We start from the raw sequence: 18,078 nt of genomic DNA, 5'->3' as shown, positions 1-18,078 counted from the left end.
ATCGCCCCTGCTGGTGGTCCGGACCGGCTCAAATAAATACGGATTCCGGACAGTTTCCTTCAGAAAAAACCGAATAAAACGTTTATAAAGGTCGGAGGAAGTTGTAAAAAGAGTTAGATTACTTCCCGAGAAGTTTATCGGCCTTGGCCACTATTACATAACTTTGTAATAATACCAGTATATGTGAAATTCTGACCTTATTCCTAGAAATAAGTTTAAAGTTTCCTCCCAATTGTTTTAATTTTACTATATGATTTATATAAAATACGTCAATAACATTATTTTAAACAGTGCTCCAATAAATTATCGGAAAGAAAACCTATCACTTTCTCTGGCACATTTCTCTAAAAACTTTCTTATAAGAAAATGAAGCAATTTTATATACTTTTATAATTTTATAAATAAAGTGATTTATGAAGTAAAATTTTTTTAAAATTGCAAGATATTATTTTCAATTACTGAAAAACTAAAGTTTTTCTAAGTTAAGAGTAAATAAAGTCTATCATCTAAGGAACGAGAGAAACTGAATATATAGAGAGTTTATTTTGCATTCAGATGTGTGTGCTATAAGAGTGTGTGATAAATTGAAACGATTCTCGTTCATATCGCGCTACTGCATCGTAACGATAATCCGCGATGGATTCACGTGCAAACGTTTTATTCATAAGATGTGGTATTAATTCCCACTGAGTTCTTACCGCGGTAAAGAAGATTCTGCAGAAGAAAACGAAACGAGCCAAGATATGATGATCGCGAAGGCAGCAAGTAGAGAAAATGAAAAAGCAGCATCGCCTGCGGCAGGTAAACTGCGCACCTGCTCTATATAACGCAAGATACGTCAAACTCGACAATGAAGTCTCTTTGAATGGAAAGAGAAAGAAAAAAGATCGTGGACGAAAGGCTGAGTTGAATAATCTGCTGGGTTTCTTGCGCATCACGATCTTCTACATGGTGCTTCAAGAAAAATCAGTTATAAAAATGTATAGCAAAAATTCGAAAGAATTGTATTAATTGTAATTATAATTATTATTAAAAAGTTACACTTTTAAATCAGCAAAATTTAGAAAAATACTTTTATATAAGTATATAATGTAAAGAAAAAATATAATAATTAAGTAAATATGAAATATAAAATAGAGATTTAATATTTTTATGTATTATAATTCGAGTCTCAAGATTTTTAACATAAAATATACCAATCTTCAGAATTGTTTTCAAATAAGATTTTTGAATATTTTTATGATGATTAATAAAACAATGAATATTTTTGTGACAATTAATAAGAAACGTTGACAAATGAAAAAGTGTATAAGGCATATTTATTGTAAGATTTTTCGTATTGTCTTACGGTTAATGTTTATCGCGATCTCATTTACATTGTAAACCTCACGCGACACGCAACGGCTTACGTCCGTATAATTCCATCACTGAAACGTTTCCTTCGCAAAATCCATCAGCATTTTCTCAGACCGCGAGCAATATCCGTCTGGCGAAATATAATTAATTGCAAGCCACGTTTATCGCGTGCTGATGCGTTAACGAGAATACCGAAGTATAGTGCGAAATCAAGACGTATCGCAAATTCCGATCAAAGGCGGGCCGCAGAAACGAGTCGTGAATAACGCGATATTTAAGACGTAGCGCAATTAGATTCCACGCGAATACGATTCTTCCTTTTAAAAAACTCTCACGAAAGAGCCATTTCGATGCTCAGAAATGCCTTGAAAAGGTGGCGTGTCGAATCGAGAGGTGTGGATGCTCGCGTGTGGACCCTGAAGACCGTGGGAATCGTTACAGATTATCCTGTATATATGTACCACCCTATTCTGAATGTAGGTGGATCAATAACCCGACAGATTGTAATTCTTGTATCGATACAACTCGTGACAGGTATGTCCATAAATGGATACGTTGACAATGTAACAATTCAAATAAATCGAAGTAAATAATCTAATCTACAAAATATCGTAATAATATAAAAAATTGTACAGGGTCTAATGAAGTAAATCAATTGAAATAAAAGCCTGTAAGAGCCAAACGTTAGGCGTAGTTATGGAAATTATTTATTGTATAATATTAATTAATTGAATGTTTCGATCCACGATTAGGATTCTCTTCAGCAAATACATTACAAACAAAGTGTGTAAAATATCATATTTTCGATGAATATATGATGATAAATTTATATTGAAAACTAATAGTGTAAAAAATAATGTAAATATATTTTTTCATGTTAATAAAGAATGGCTTTCCTTCGAAAAATGTTACTTTAATCACCTCAAGTGTTCTATATTTATTTAAACAAAACGTAGGCCAAATAAAAAGGAAAATTAAAACTAGAATGAACATAAAACTAAAAAACACTAACTAACACTAAAAAACTAAACAGCGCTCACAATGTGGTCTTACATCAACTTGAATATTGTCACAAATTTAATTGGGATAATATTCAGATATTAGATATAGAATCATTCTTTCAAAAGAGACTAACGTCAGAAATAATCTTCATAAAAAAACAAAATAACGGAATAAATAAACAAAATGATATGGAAAAATTAAGAATATCAAGAAATGTGCTTAATTATGAAAAGCAAGATGTATAAATGCATTGGAAATTCCGTAATTTATTAAGAAATAAATAACCGAAGACCGTATAAGAGAAACAGTCATCGTTATGCAACCCATTGTCTATCTTTATGAGGAACAGTTAGCGACAGTTGTAATAGAGCAGATTGCAGTCTGACAACTTGTTGCTAACGAAACGCGAAACGTGCTTAACGAGACAGCAAGAACAATCGATCGATTGTCAAGATTTCTCACGGAATTTAGCGCAGCAAGATTTTCCAGTCAAGGTTCTTAATAAACCTCCCATCGGATACTGAACGATTATGCTCCACTACAGATTATTTACAGGCTATATTTTTTTAAGAGTATTTATACATCTTACATATATAAATTTGTATCTAAATCGCTAAAGTTGAATACGCGTGTGCACGAATTTCAGCAAATCGGAGTACAATGATTCAATTCAATAGAATATATCCGACACTATCTGATATGATATCGATCTGTCGTAACAATCTATGGTCCAGTGGCTATCTTTCGATTAAAATGCTGCTATCAACTGCACCAAGTATCGATAATGTTTTTAAAAGTGTATCTAAAATGTAATTAAAAGGATTTATGATGACATGAATATCATTCGTGAGCTTTATATAAGATAGTATAATTGAATATGGCGATTATCATAATTTATGTGGGTAGACACGAGAATTATTGATATTATAATCGCTTTTTTCAAGTTATTCCACGTTTGTAGAAGTTAGAGAGAAATATATATATGTCGATTTTCTTTTTCTCGGAAAGTGTGAATATTTCCTGTTGTTGCTACTCTTAATATTTAACAAGTTGCAAGAGGAGGAGGTTGGAAAGGGTGGATTCGGGGTATCCCGAAGGCATATCTAATACTTATACTTGTAACCGATCGATCGCAGCCTTCTCTCTAGCTACCCTCCACCTGGGGGTCTTTGCCATTCTGATCAATGTCACGTTAAGGTAAAAATATTTTCCATTCTGACTCATGTTTTTTTGCCAAAATAATGGAAAAAATAAATACATATTGATATGTAATAATATAATATTATTTCTTATGTTCCTCTGTCACACAATTGGTGCGCAAATAAAAGATACATATCTAACTTGTTTAGTCACATCTGAGAAATTTTTTAAGAGCAATTTTCAAAAGAATAGATAAGATAAAATCTTATGCGTTGCATAACGTTTATTTGCATAACATAGAAAATATGATTTTATATTTTCGACTATAAGCTAGCAGGCCGCAAAAAATTCAGGTAAGTCACATGCGGCTCACGGGCCACTGGTTAAGTTGCGCATCATTAGCCTAAAAAATGAATCTAAAATATTTTGTTATAAATATTATATATTATATTGTATATTATATTAATTTTGTTATAAAAATGTAGAAAAGTGAATATAATACATATTCATACATTTCATAAATATCATTAAATTGATATCTATTGAATTATTTGATATCGTATCCTTAATCCGTATCATTAATTCTTGAGTATTTTTATAATTCTGCTTATTTGTTTTTTGCTTCATAAACCATTTGTGTTTTAAAATGTGTACTTTTTTAAATAATAGGAGGTGCTTTAAATAAAATGTTCCTATGGAAAATGATGGAATTCGTCATTGAATGTACAGTTTGATTTATACCGGTTAACTCTCATTTCGCGATCGCAAAGTCTGCGTGCCGATTGACGAACATATATTTGCGCTCCACTCGATAACCACGAAAAGTGGGGACGATCGGCAAACCCTCTCGTTCTTCGTCTTGACTCCGAAACCGACACACTCACCTTTCTCCAATGAGCGGCAGGTAACCATGAGTGCAACTAACGGTAAATTAAATCGCATTAAAATACGCAGAGGAGCGGGTGGTGGAGGCTTTTAATAGGCGGGGCACGGGGCACTTTCGCCCCTAATTACGCCACTGTCGACCGCGAAATCTCATTAAGTCACTGGCCGATGGTTTCTTGAGAAGAAACCACCGACTTTACAAGCCTTAAGCTATTACATTATTTCTCTCTTTTTTTTTTATCAAACTAATTGCAATGCTGCCATAAAGAAGGCAGGGACTTTTTAATATGCATAACGCCTAAAATTATTGTGTTAAAGTCATCAAAACATTGATATGATATTAAACGGTTCAGAAATTTTGCAAAAATCGAGCCTTATTAATTATTGATGAACGGATATATCATATAATGGTGAAATAATTAAATTATTCAAAAATTAAAAAATATGTTGTTTAATTAACCTTATTATTAGGTGTTGGAATTAATTCGTAGCGTTTTTAAATGAAAGAATGTTATTTATTTCACATGAGCATTAAAAAATACATTAATGAAAGTACTTCCCATCACTTGTAAAACGCTACGAATTAATTCCAACACCTAATAAAATATTTTTTATATCCAACACTTCTATAAAAATGACATTTTTTAAATTATAATAAATTGTAACTACTATGAAAAATTTTTCTTATACATTTCTTTATTATTTTTATATTACCTGTTTAATTGTTTATTTTAGCTTTTTCTATAGAATGTCTAATAATAGTATATATTTTGATTTTAATCATGCAACACAAGATTTTTCTAGTACAATCTTGTAGAATCTGATTGCAACGTAAATAAAGACGTAACAAAGTTACGTACTCCGAAGAAGGTGTCGAGCTATTTTTGCAAGCGTCGCGTTATTCAAAGAAGGACAATAAACACAGAACAAAGAGCAACGTAATGAAATCTCGTCGTTGCACGTTCGCTATAGTAAGCAAGCATCGCAGTTATAACTAGTTACACAACCTTTTCTCATGTAAGTGCGCCGACTGTCGCTGATACTCTAATCGCATCGAATTATTTAGAGTTAATATACGGCTTTGAGTCTTGCCTCATGCAGATAGGTAGTCGTTGATTTAATTAGACTGAAAAATCGGTAATTAATCCAGGATACGCGGAAAGCGACAGCGCCAACTATTTTGTACGACACGATACAATTACCGGTGACGATTTAGATAGCGTGCTCTAATTTATTAATCTGAAAGACTCTCGCGAGTTAAGCGAGAATTTAATAAATTAAATCTCTCCTGGATATGTACAACAAGGGCTGCAAATCTAATTATAACGATCGCCAGAGTTACGCTTCGGCACGCTATAAAATTGCTTTTACCTTCATTTACATAACTAGACTTTACGATTTATATTTGCAAACATGCGAGATGATCGGAATGATCATTCAATTTTTTTAAGTAACATTAATTTTGTCCAAACGTGGCTCTATCTAACAATATATATTTTCTTTAACATTTACAAAAAAATTAAATTAAAAAATAAATAATGCATCTTTTCTATTGATAAAGTAAGAGAGTTAACCTACTTTTATAAATTTTTTTTGTTTTTTCTCCTGTCTATTATCGTAAAAGCATATTAATTTAAAAGAGATAAAAGGCAAAGAGGATGATCAAAGAGCTTCGGGTTCGATTATGAAGTAAATACGTTTCATCGGGATTTTTAACCGTCCAATTAAATTTGTTCGTTAAAATTTCTAAAATTTAATTTCAGAGCGGGACGATTCCGCTCCGCCTTAATATCTACGGTACGATGCGTATATCGATCGATCGATCGATCATTATCACGAGTCATAGATGAATATACCTATTACGATGCTTTTACGACAGTTATAATCAAGCGATCGTTTTCGTTATAGGAAGCACATAGTTGACTAGATTACGGGCGCAAGTAATCTTTCGAAAAATCTTATCAAGTGTAACGCATCCCGTTTAAACTAGTTTCAAGATTATAAAAATATATTATACGTGGAGAGATAGATACACTCAAGATTCAAGAGCCAAAGCTGGATATTTCAGTTTCCGCGTTGGATATAGTTTCTATCGACAATAAAGGATATATAAATATGTCGAGAATAATCACAAAATATGATACTAGCCATTATATTTTACGACCATTGAAACTATTCGTGTTACAGATTTAATTATGTTTTAACTAGCCAATTATATAATATCTTTCGTTAAGATAAATATTTTTTTGTAAATATTTAATTAAATAAAATTATATTTAATTTATATATATATATATACATACGTATATATACAAATTTTCAGATATTATAATTTGGAAATAATAAATATTATTTTTTAAAATATATTTTTATATAGCTCATCGACGTATTTTACAGAAAAATATAGTGCAATATATATAATGTCAATATTTTTACGAAACATTTTAAATAATAAATATAAACTATATTTAAACAAATAAAACAAACTATATTTACGAAAAACATGAATTTAAATCTCTCAATAACGCTCTTTTTCAATACTCGCTTTATTTTGAAGGTTCACCTAGACCACGACATTGGATAGTACACCTAATGATGTATCTGGAAGTTTAGCGATAACATCAACGCGTAACTTGATCATAAACATAATACCATACATAACACCTTACGTGGAAGATATCAAATCTACAATCATTACAAATTCTCTGTTCTCCGTTTTCCTAATCGCACAAACGATCCTGAATTCTTTTCTCACGCCTGTACTATATTAAAATGTTATTTTGCATCCCATTTCTCACGACATTAAGAACATCTAAGCAATTATTATATTTTTTTCCGGAAAGTTTTCTCCTTCCGAAGGAAAAAAACACGCTAGCGTTTAGCAATTCTATGTTATTATGTAATACTAATATTATTGTATAAATTACACTGAGAAAAATGGTTTGGTTGAAAATGGACAAACCAGAACATTCTGATTAAATCAGAATTCCTTTTATCTCGACTAGAATTTTAGTAAATTTAATTAGAAAATTCTAGTTGAGATAACCGAAATTCTGATTGACTTAATCAAAATCTTCTAGTTTATCCATTTTCAACCAAACCATTTTTCTCAGTATATGTATTGTAATAATATTATTGTTACTACAAGTACAATTCCGATACAAAATACGTTTCTTGATCACACAATCTTTATTCATATTTATACGGAAACTTCTTAATAGACATAATATAATATCTTCAACATTTGTAGCTTTATTTTAAAACTATATTAAAGTCATGTGTATCACATTACTTGCCTGTATCTCTCTGTCATTTATAACACGAGAACTATGTATTTGCAGATTCTCTGCACATTTCTGTTGGAAAAGGTTTAATTCTGGCGGTGCGTTCCTGACGCGTTTAATCTCGCAACAATGCATTATTCGCTATGAGGTCGACTTGCAGTTTCTGAAGACCGTGGCATCGATGTCGTTTGCATAAAGCGGTATTTGCATAGAACATGCATGATGGAGTCGCGCGATTATGAGAATGCCAACGGTAAGCGTAACGCTATCATCGCAATGCGCTAATACTGCGCTAAATGTAATCGTTTCTGCAAATATCATCCTTAATCTTCAACATGGGAGTGGTCGCGCGGGATTAATCTCGTCTTGCCAGTGTTCGTATGTCTAGCAACTTCATAAGGTACCGTCATTAAATGGAAGAACTTGACTAGTCACAGAAATAGCTTGTATCTCGGCTTGTATAGTCGCGTCGTCGATTATGTTGATGGTCCGGAAGGCCGATAATGTAACAACCATTTTGCAAATAGACGTGGCGATTGTTAGAATCAACTGTGAGACTGATGAAACCGTTAATGCTCGTTTCCACTAAGGCAGAGTGACTTTAATCTCGGTTCAACTTTTTATTCTTCAACCTTTTCTAGTTCTAATGCCCGTTTCCATCAATATAGATTAGCTTTAATCTCTGTTCAACTTACTCTCTAGTTTTTTTTTGTTCTAATGCCGGTTTCATCAGTATAGATTAACTCTAATCTTAGTTCAATTTACTCTTCATCTTTTTTTAATTTTAAAAATTAGAAAAAGCTAAAATAAGTTGAACCGAGATTAAAGTTAATCTATACTGGAGAAAACAGGTATAAGAATCAATAAGTTCAACTGAGATTAAAGTTAATCTGTATTAGCAGAAACTCTATAATCATAAATCTTCGATATTTATTTCAACCTGCCGATCTAAAATTAAACGTACGAAACATAATAACATAATAATTTATAAAAACATGTTTTTCTTTTTAATTTACTTTGAACCAGACAAACCTTCACAACATGGCTAAAAAGTAAGATATTGAAACAAAAAATTTTATAGGAACAATACATTCATAATTTTTAATCAGAATTTTAAGATAATCTTCTTTACAAAAAAATACCGTTAAAAAGGCTATTTTTTTAACATTAAATCTCAATTATCTGGGAAATCTGACGTGTCGGAATTTGTTTATTTGCGGCATTATTTTCAGCATTCAAAATCCATAAGAAACATCTAGTTTAGTTCAAAATGAAACTATCGTAATCTTTAGATGAAAAAGCGGCATTGACTAAATCAAAAACTCGCCGACTAATGACTCAACAAGATAATTATTACGATCGACGTTCCGCACGATTGCGACCGTGTATCTCCGTAGGCACCGTCGTGCGCACGAGGTGTTGCCTTGTTTAACATTGGCTTTCGAAACAATCGATAAGGTCCGCCTCAAGAATTCTCTCGTGGAGTACGTCATGCACCTTCCACGAATGATAAACCTGAGCGGAACAGCGCGCGGTCTCACAAGAGGAGGCACCTACGACGAAATCATACGTGGACAAACAGACGTGGTGAAACGTGCTATGCCTTTTCTCACGACTCATCGGGAATACGCGGAAAAGTCAATGCCACTCGCACGAACGAGCGCAAGAAACCGGCCCGGTCGTCTCGTGCGAGAAACTTGTTTGAAATTCTGATTAAAATTTAATTCACCGACAATTCCGTTTCATAAAAAAAATAAGAGATTATTAAAATAAAATCTCTATCAATAGATCGCCTTCATTTAACATTCTTTAGATTTAAGTCTATATATAAATTTTTGCATCGGCAATATAATATCAAAATTGTTTTTCTTGAAATCAACAAGATTAATTATTTTTATGACGAAAGACGAGTTTTTGGAAAAAGAGCTTATTAAAAGAATAATCATGGATTTTCAGAATTAAGATTATACTATTCATTCATAATGCTATAAATGTTTTGAAAAATTCTTTGATTGATTAATTAATAAATTTATTTCCTTTTAATTGATCAATTAAATACTTTAAAGTATTTGTAGAGCAAATGCAGTAAATTAGTAGAGTAAATTTGTAGAGTTAAGTAAATTGCACTCTAGAGTTTACATTTGTTTATCATTTAATTTTGCATAATACGTCACGTCATGTTGTTGTTGCACGATTTTAATTTCTGACCTGGCGAAATTCGGTCTGGGGCAACCGATCGGTATTTCGAAATCGACAGCTTCGGCGATAAGTGAAAAATGTATGCCACAATTGTTTCGCAACAATTACAGCAATTTTGGCACGCTTGATTCAAACACATTGTGGCAAATTTCAATACCACGTTTGCTATTTATTACTCAAAATGTAATTATCGCACAAATCGATTTCGACTCACGTGACACACTCTCGGAAAATCATTCTCGATTATATAAGAATAAACTCAGCAGTGAGATGATCAATGAGTCTCTATCGCGAAGGAATATTCCACGTTGTCTTTCAATAATTTATCGATAAAGGATTATCGATTTGCGATCCACCTGAGAGCCACCCGATAAGCTTCCTGAAAATTATATCTGATCCTTTTCTTTTCAAACAATTTCAGACTTAATCCTTCGGAACTGCCATCAAAATTTATAACATAGTTACTAATGCTATAAGGCCTATTAAATTTATATTAATTAACATGCTAATTAATTTCAAGCAAAGTGACATAATTCGTATAAAAAAATAAATAATACTAATTGTAAGTACGTAAGAATAATAAGAATACTAAAAAATTATTCATTTGACTAAATTAATTTACTTGTCTTTATTTCTTTCATTGGAGAATGTATGTATTTAAGTTAAATGTAATATTGACTTAAATGCATACATTCTTCATTGAAAAAATTAATTTGTTAAATTAATTTGTTTTCGACTCATGTGTGTTTAATTTCGTTGGTCAATTTTCATTTAATAAATTAATTTAACCAAATGAATAATTTTTCTCAGTGAATAAATAGTAAGTATAATAAGAATAATTCAAATTTACAGATGTAACATAAAAAAACATTGAATTGTTTGACATTTTTGACAGAGAGATTTATAAAAGAGATTGAAATTCATAAGAGAGATCGACTGAGTCAAATGAACTCATCACCACTATCAGAGCGTTAACCGGAAATAAAAATCTCATGTAAATTTTAAAAGATGGAAGAAACAGACAAAACCGCTTAAAAGATTTCTTCTGTAATTAATGTATACATTTTCTGATTTAATTTCCCCCCTTCCTTGTCCTAAAAAATTCAATGTCGGGGAAAGATACCTGTATATTATGGAAAGGCATTTTTTTAACCCTGATCTCCACTCAATTCATTAGATCACGTGTAAGGGAACAGCATAAAGGATGATAAACCACTCGAGCCACTTTGCATGATAAAATGTCAATGTTGTCAATGTCACGTCGTCTGCTGCGGGCAGACAGACCTTGGCAAAACCTTCCGGTTATTATCGATCATATATAGTCTACCTTTCTCGTTATTATTCCTTTTTCATCATACAAAAGGGACATAGAAGCTGTCATATGTATTATTCGATTACTTAAATTTCCTCATAGACACTCGAAGAAATACTCGAATTATGCCAAACGTGAAGAGCAGTAGTAGTTATATAGACTTCGTCTGCACAGACACGTGTTTTATCATCAATCTCTAATAACTCGAAAATTTGTATATATATATATATATATATATATATATATATATATATATATATATACATTTGAAATGATACATTTGTATCACTTCATTAATAGATCAAAACTAAAAAAACTATTTTTTACCCTAAAATGCTGGGAATAGGTATATCTAAAATAAAAATGTATTAAAATGAAGAATTCCAACAATTTCAAATTTACTAGTATTTCATCGGATACTTCTCTTTTTCGCAAAATTTTATACATAGTATTACAAAATCATATTATATTCAGATAAAGCTGCATAACAAAACTTATCTTAAAGGAACCAAATTCTTGTTTAGATGTCAACATCTCTTGAGATGCATCACAAATATATTAATATCAGTTGCTCAACTATTCTAAAGTTGCGAGATTACGCAAAACTTCTTCGCGGTGAGAATCAGGCGAACGGACAAAGTTTTAATTAAAATTTCCGGAATAGCCAAAATAGAGATACTATCTACTATGTGAGAGTTTAAACGCGCTTTGGGTTAACATTACCTATATTCGCGCGGCTGTATCGCGTGCGAATATCATTTATTATCGTCGGTTATTTCTTTCCGGGATCTTAATCACGATCTAGTCTACGTGCGATTTTAAGACGATTATTTTGTTCGGATGTCGCCGAGTCATGACAGGATACCGAGGCTAATCAATTTCTACCGCGTGGAACGTCCGCTTGTATAACGGAACTTTAAACACCGTATACATGCGGGTTCCCTGGATTAATCGCGCGCAATTGTGGCGGAACGGAAATGTGAAATAATTTAGCCGCGAGAAATTGCTGAATTCAGGCAACCTACTCTCACGCGAAATATCGTTAAATATCTCTTTTCCAGATACCCTGCGAAACGCAAAACTTCGAAGTAGCTTTGGAAAATCAAACCAGTCATTAAAACCGGTTTGCTGCCAATAAGTTCAATTCTCGTTATCGTAAATACATACGGAAGAAAATTTACGCCATTTTCTACTCACTCCTTTAATTCATCTCTTGTTGTTCAAAATGTTTTATTATTAACCTTCTGTGAAATTTTCACCCTTCGTCTATAACTTGGATTTTCAAACTTTAGTACAGATTTTTATATTGTTCTATCAAAATTTTTATATACATATAAAAGCTTTAATGACGAGTTTTTATTCTCGTAGAAGTTGGATTATATTTTATTTATTTTTTTACAGATTTAAATCTATTACAATTCATAGTAAAAAAAACTATGTCTTTAAATTTTAAAGTCTAAAAGCTTGCGGCACACAATGCACGTTTTCCTGTTTGGATTGCTCGCGTTTTAATAAATTATTACAACTTCTGTGTTTAAATTTCTTGAAATTCTTGAAATTTGCATTATTTGAAATTCTGCTGTGTGGAAATTCTACTAATTTATTAAAATATGAGTAATTTAACAGGAAAAAATGCATCGTGTAGCTGGTTTAATGTCGGCGAAGGATTACTATGGAAAAAAGTAGAATAGAGCAAAATGCATGAACAAAATAAAATAATTTTTATCGCAAGTGACAATGCCATAAAAGATATTAATGAGATATGTGCTGAGGTTGAAAAATAAACTTCCTTCGATATCTCGCGTTCTAACGTTCAGGGCACGTATTATGGAATTGTTCAAAACGGATTCCGATCGAAATTACTCAATTTTCTTTAAAAAACACAATAAAAATCTAGGAAATAATTAAATAATTCTAATCGGAATCCATTTTGAATAATTCCATAATACGTACTCAGGACATTTGAAATGCCAAAATGAAATATTTACGTGAATCTCTTTCTTTAATATTTTAATAAAATATTTCAGAAATATTTTGTAAACACTACTTGTAGAACATTTTAAAGCATTGTATTGAAATATTTCACAATAATATTTTAGAAATATTGTATAGATATCTTGTAAGGAAAAGAATATTTTAAAAACTTTGACTTCTTCGGGACAATTTATATTTTAAAAATATTTCATGAAGAATTTTCAAAATATTTCAAATCTTGCAATATTTTACAAATATTTCTGAAATACTTCATGCTGTGTGGAACGAAGAACGTGACCCTATGACGCCAGAAATCGAACTACCTTATAACTAAAAACGCTCAATCATAAGTAGCTCGTGCAAAAATCATCACAAGCGAAGACGCGGGGGAGACTTCGGCGTCGAGCGTCCTGCGGAGATTTGAACTCAACCGAAATTCCAACCGACTTCAATCGGCATGACCGGCGCCTCCGGTCCAAACGTATCGCCGCAGCCTCACCGCGTCACAACCGCCACCGCTTACCTGGTTCAACGTAGTCGGGATGATGTCAGGTGTCTGTGGCAGCATCGTGGCGGGCGTTATTGCGTGCCTTGCAAGTACCTCGAATCAAAGCGGTCTACCGGCACGCGTGGCTGGTGACATAATAGAGATCGGCGACGGGTGGCCGCGGAAAGAAAACACCTTGACGCTCGTACACACTATGAGATCGATCACGAGCCGCACTCCGACCGTCCTCCTCTCACTCACTCTCTTTCTCTTTCTCTCTCTCTCTCTTTCTCTATCTTTCGCCGCCCTTTCTCTCTATCGTTCGTTTTCGCCACTATATAGATATCGCTAATTCACTCGCGATACTCGCCGGAGTTACACCGACGCTCGGAACAACGTGCGCGTCGTGCAGATCCCGAGAATTCTTTTTTGTACTCGTAGAAAAACGCCGGAAAGGCAGTAAGAGTAGCAAGACGCGAAGCGTATACCCACACCTCGAGAGTCTGCGCGGGACTGACGGTTCCGGGCGGTGTAGCTGCGCGACCGAGCGCCGCCGAGTGGCGCCGAGCATCGCCGAATGCCGACGGAGACGGCCGAACGTCTGTCAACCCCCTCGCGTATGCGGACGCGCCAATGCAGCCGTTTTGGAAACGTTACATCCAAGGTTCCGCCTTTCTTTTTTTTGTACATTTACTTGAAAGTTTAAAGAATGAATGCAAAGTCTGTTTGACGATTTTATTGATAAATGTTTAATATGAAATGCATTGTATATTAATGAATAATTACATAGTTTTAATCCCTTCTTTTAATAAATTAGTTTTAATCTTTGAAGTATTTAATTGCTCGTTTGTGTTACGTTTTTACCAATTTTATTATATTCGTATTGCAATTTCGAGTTAGGAAATTAATATTGTTATCTAACATGAAAAATTCATATAACATCAATTAAATATAAATTTAATAAAGTTATAATTAAGTTATAAATTTTTAATTTTTTACGATCTATGTATATAAAGATATTATGGAAATAATAAATATATTTTTACTTGCAATTTTATTAGCAAACATAGAAAGGAGTTAATAATTAATAAAATATATTCTAATCACGTTTCTCGTATTTGATATTCAATTTTATGTAGATACGATTATCTGAAAATGTTATATTATCATAATTATTCTAGAAATATACTGTATTTCAAAGAGGTTTGGTTACTTAATATATATATATATATATATATATATATATATATATATATACACTTTCTTCTTTTAAATAAGTAACTCTCAAAAGAAAGTACGGAAGGATTGAATAACTTCTCTGAAAAAATAAAAATTCGCAATTCTAGTTATTTAGCCATGCTTAAAATATAAATAATCATTTTTTAGAAAGGAATCTATAGAGAATTTATAACGAAATAGAAAACAATTTTTCAGGTTTGGTTTTGCAATTATACAATATAAGTAGTAAAAAATATAGAATAAATTAAGTTAATACGTTCACAGAAATTCCACGCGTTTTCTTTGCAAATCGACTTTCTGTATGCGACGCTCTCGTTTGTATTCGTCGTGTAACGGTTGTCGCGCAAGTAATGATCGTATCTAAAGCTGTTTTGCAAATGACAAATTCCTTTCTCTCCGACTACTTCTATCCTACTTTCATCAAGAAAACTGTATTTTTAACTGTGTTTATTATATTTTTGAATTTATCCACTTTTTATCCACTTTTTTGCCCACACTTTTTAGTCAGCTGTTTACATTGTGCTGTTCGTTCCAAAATTTCTCGTCCAAAATGTTTTTCAATAAAACACTTCAACTATTTCTCATCAAGATGTGCACAAAAAAATTTTATCAAGAGTAATCTACTATATGTTGAATATCGAAAACAGTATAAAAAAATGGCTCAAATTTTTGAAAATTGCTCTATTTTCTTTTCTTTGTTAATAAGCTTTTCCCTAAAGACTTAAACTTTTCTGTTTAAAAATGTATAGACGCGCTATATAATTTATATGTAACACATTTTATTTATATAACAAAAATTAAAGTATTGATGATATGTATATTATGAAGATATATCATCTACTCTAAATGTCTTAAATGTTTTGAATAACTATACAAAGAAGAAAAAGACAATGGAATATTTTTTTTTTTTTACATGGATGTGTAGGAAGGAGATGCAAAGACGCGAATAAAGATGCGGGAGCGCCAGGACAAAGTGAAACAAAAGGATGCGGTTAAAAATAGTGGACCGGTTACGTCAACCGGTCCCTCCAAGGACCGTGGCCCATTATATTATTTTCTTTTCCATGCCATCTCCACAGAATGTTTCGAAATGTCAGAAACTGAGGCGAGAATAAAGATAATATATATTTCGCGCCATTTCACCGAGCATCCGTCGAATAGTTGGAAAAATTTACGAAAACTCCGTACAATAGATCGTGTTAACAATAAAATGTGTTATCACCTCTATAAATTTTCATTCAAGATTTTGCATGTGTTAATTTACGTATTGAATTTTAAATAACATTTAAATTCTGTAATTACAGACAACCATTAGGAGAATTAAATAGTTAATTTAAATGTTTGCGACAAAATGTTTTACATGCAAAATGAATTTCACAATGCCTGCAGAAAATACAGTGGAAAATTAAAATAAATGTGTTACAATAATATTACACGCATAAATTATGCGTAAAATTAATTATATTAAAAATTCAAACTTGTTTGATAGAGATAATATATTCATTAAATGTAGAAAATATTTATATTGTATTTGTATTACATTATTATTAAATTGCGTTGGCCATTGTAATAATATTGTATAACAATAATAAAAGTCGTGTTAAAATAAGGTTAAAAGCAAGATTAAGATAAGAAATAAAATATAAATTTTGGATAAGAACGTTAAAAATCAATTAACAGCGCGACGAAATTTTCACGCCATTTAAATTTTATCTTAATTTCATCTTTTTATGCTGTTTATTATTATTACTATCATGTAAGGCATAAAGTTTGTTATAATATTTCGAGGAATAATATGTAATGGCGCGCACGCGTCAACGTATTTAATAATAATTTAAAATATATTATAAATATTTTCTACATTTAATAACCATTAAACAAATTTGAATTTTTAATAAAAGATTACTAGTAAAAAGGTAAATTTTGGATAAGAGCATTAAAAATTGACTAACAGCGAAGCGGAATTTCCACATGCCGCACCTGTTTAAAATAGCGATAAGTAAACTGGCTACATCATACAAGATATGAGTCACAATGAATGAAGCTCCATTAACGTCAATGTCAGATGACGTCTTCGTGATGTTTTTTACTAGAATGAGTCGATGCTTTCCACTAACGAGAGAATGTACGAATTCTGTGACGCAATATAAGACCGCAATATAAATATCCCATTCATGCCATATTAGTCACTTCTCTTAGCTTGACTTCGTCTACGTCACACATTTATTAAAAATGGTTAATTCATTGGTCGTCAAAATTAAAGCTAATCGAATGAATAAATGCTGATTCATAAAACCTCGCCTATTGAATTAATAGAGAGTTTATGTTAATAGAGAGAGAGAGAGAGAGAGAGAGAGAGAGAGAGAGAGAGAGAGAGAGAGCGCTATAACAATTTTGCAAATAAATCTTGATTTACAAATCAATGCAATCAGAAAGCGTTTTTCTTCTTAAGATGCATTATTTTTTATTCTTTTATCTGATAAGAATATTTGCATCAAAGCACACCTAATAATCTCTTAGCGATATGCCTCTTCATACATTGCAACGCCATAACTACATAGTACTTTGCTTATTAATGTCGATGTATTATTAGGTAGCTACAAAGATAGAGAAATCAAAGAAATTTTATATGCATATATTCTTTAAAGATATATATATATATATATATATATATATATATATATATATCTTTAATAGAAATTTTAGAAGCATATATGTAAATACGTTAATAAACTATTTTTATTGCCTGATATAAAATAAAATATTTTATCTCGAGCAACATATTTTCATCACTTTGCATATATAATTTATTTGTATTTGTATATCTAGGAACACTTAGATTTATATTTTTACATTATTTCTCTCTTATCTTTTACTTTATTTACGTTGTGCTTTACTTTAAATACGAAATAATTTGCCGAGTTGGAGTCAAAATTTTCATTTTGAAATGTACTAAGGGGCTGCTCTTCCTTGTCTTAACTTACATGCATAAACCAATAGCTTAAATTAAAATCGCGAGCTACTTTCCTCGCGCAACTTTCTATGACCCACATCTTGAGTTCTGCCAACGAGATCGCTTTTATTCGCATCGTCGAGTGCTCAACTTCCGGAATAATTCACAGTCGACTTCCATAGATGAGTGATTCTAAATCAGTTCTCCATTTGCATATCTGTTCGTCTCAGCGATTGTAAATTACAAC

At 31.8% G+C, this 18,078-nt stretch overlaps 1 protein-coding gene across 2 annotated transcripts in view; it reads right to left on the bottom strand.

Moving 5' to 3' along the window:
- The window catches only part of p130CAS (Serine_rich_CAS and FAT-like_CAS_C domain-containing protein p130CAS), a 241,731-nt gene that overhangs the window by 55,024 nt on the left and 168,629 nt on the right, over positions 1–18,078 (bottom strand). Inside the window, exon 1 of one of the 2 annotated variants that reach the window (XM_011051999.2) lies at positions 13,676–14,410. The exons of the other annotated variant lie outside the window; for it this stretch is intronic. Within the exon in view, the coding sequence (XP_011050301.1) occupies positions 13,676–13,720 (45 nt within the window). The 5' untranslated portion in view covers positions 13,721–14,410. Of the gene's footprint in view, positions 1–13,675; positions 14,411–18,078 lie in introns of those variants that run through there. 2 annotated transcript variants of the gene reach the window in all.

The sequence above is a fragment of the Acromyrmex echinatior genome, chromosome 2 (genome assembly GCF_024713525.1).
Source record: "Acromyrmex echinatior isolate Ae372 chromosome 2, ASM2471352v2, whole genome shotgun sequence".
In the NCBI taxonomy this organism is placed as follows: Eukaryota; Metazoa; Arthropoda; class Insecta; order Hymenoptera; family Formicidae; genus Acromyrmex; species Acromyrmex echinatior.
The sequence above is the reverse complement of the archived record's forward strand: the minus strand, read 5'-3'. Positions and strand labels throughout refer to the sequence as shown.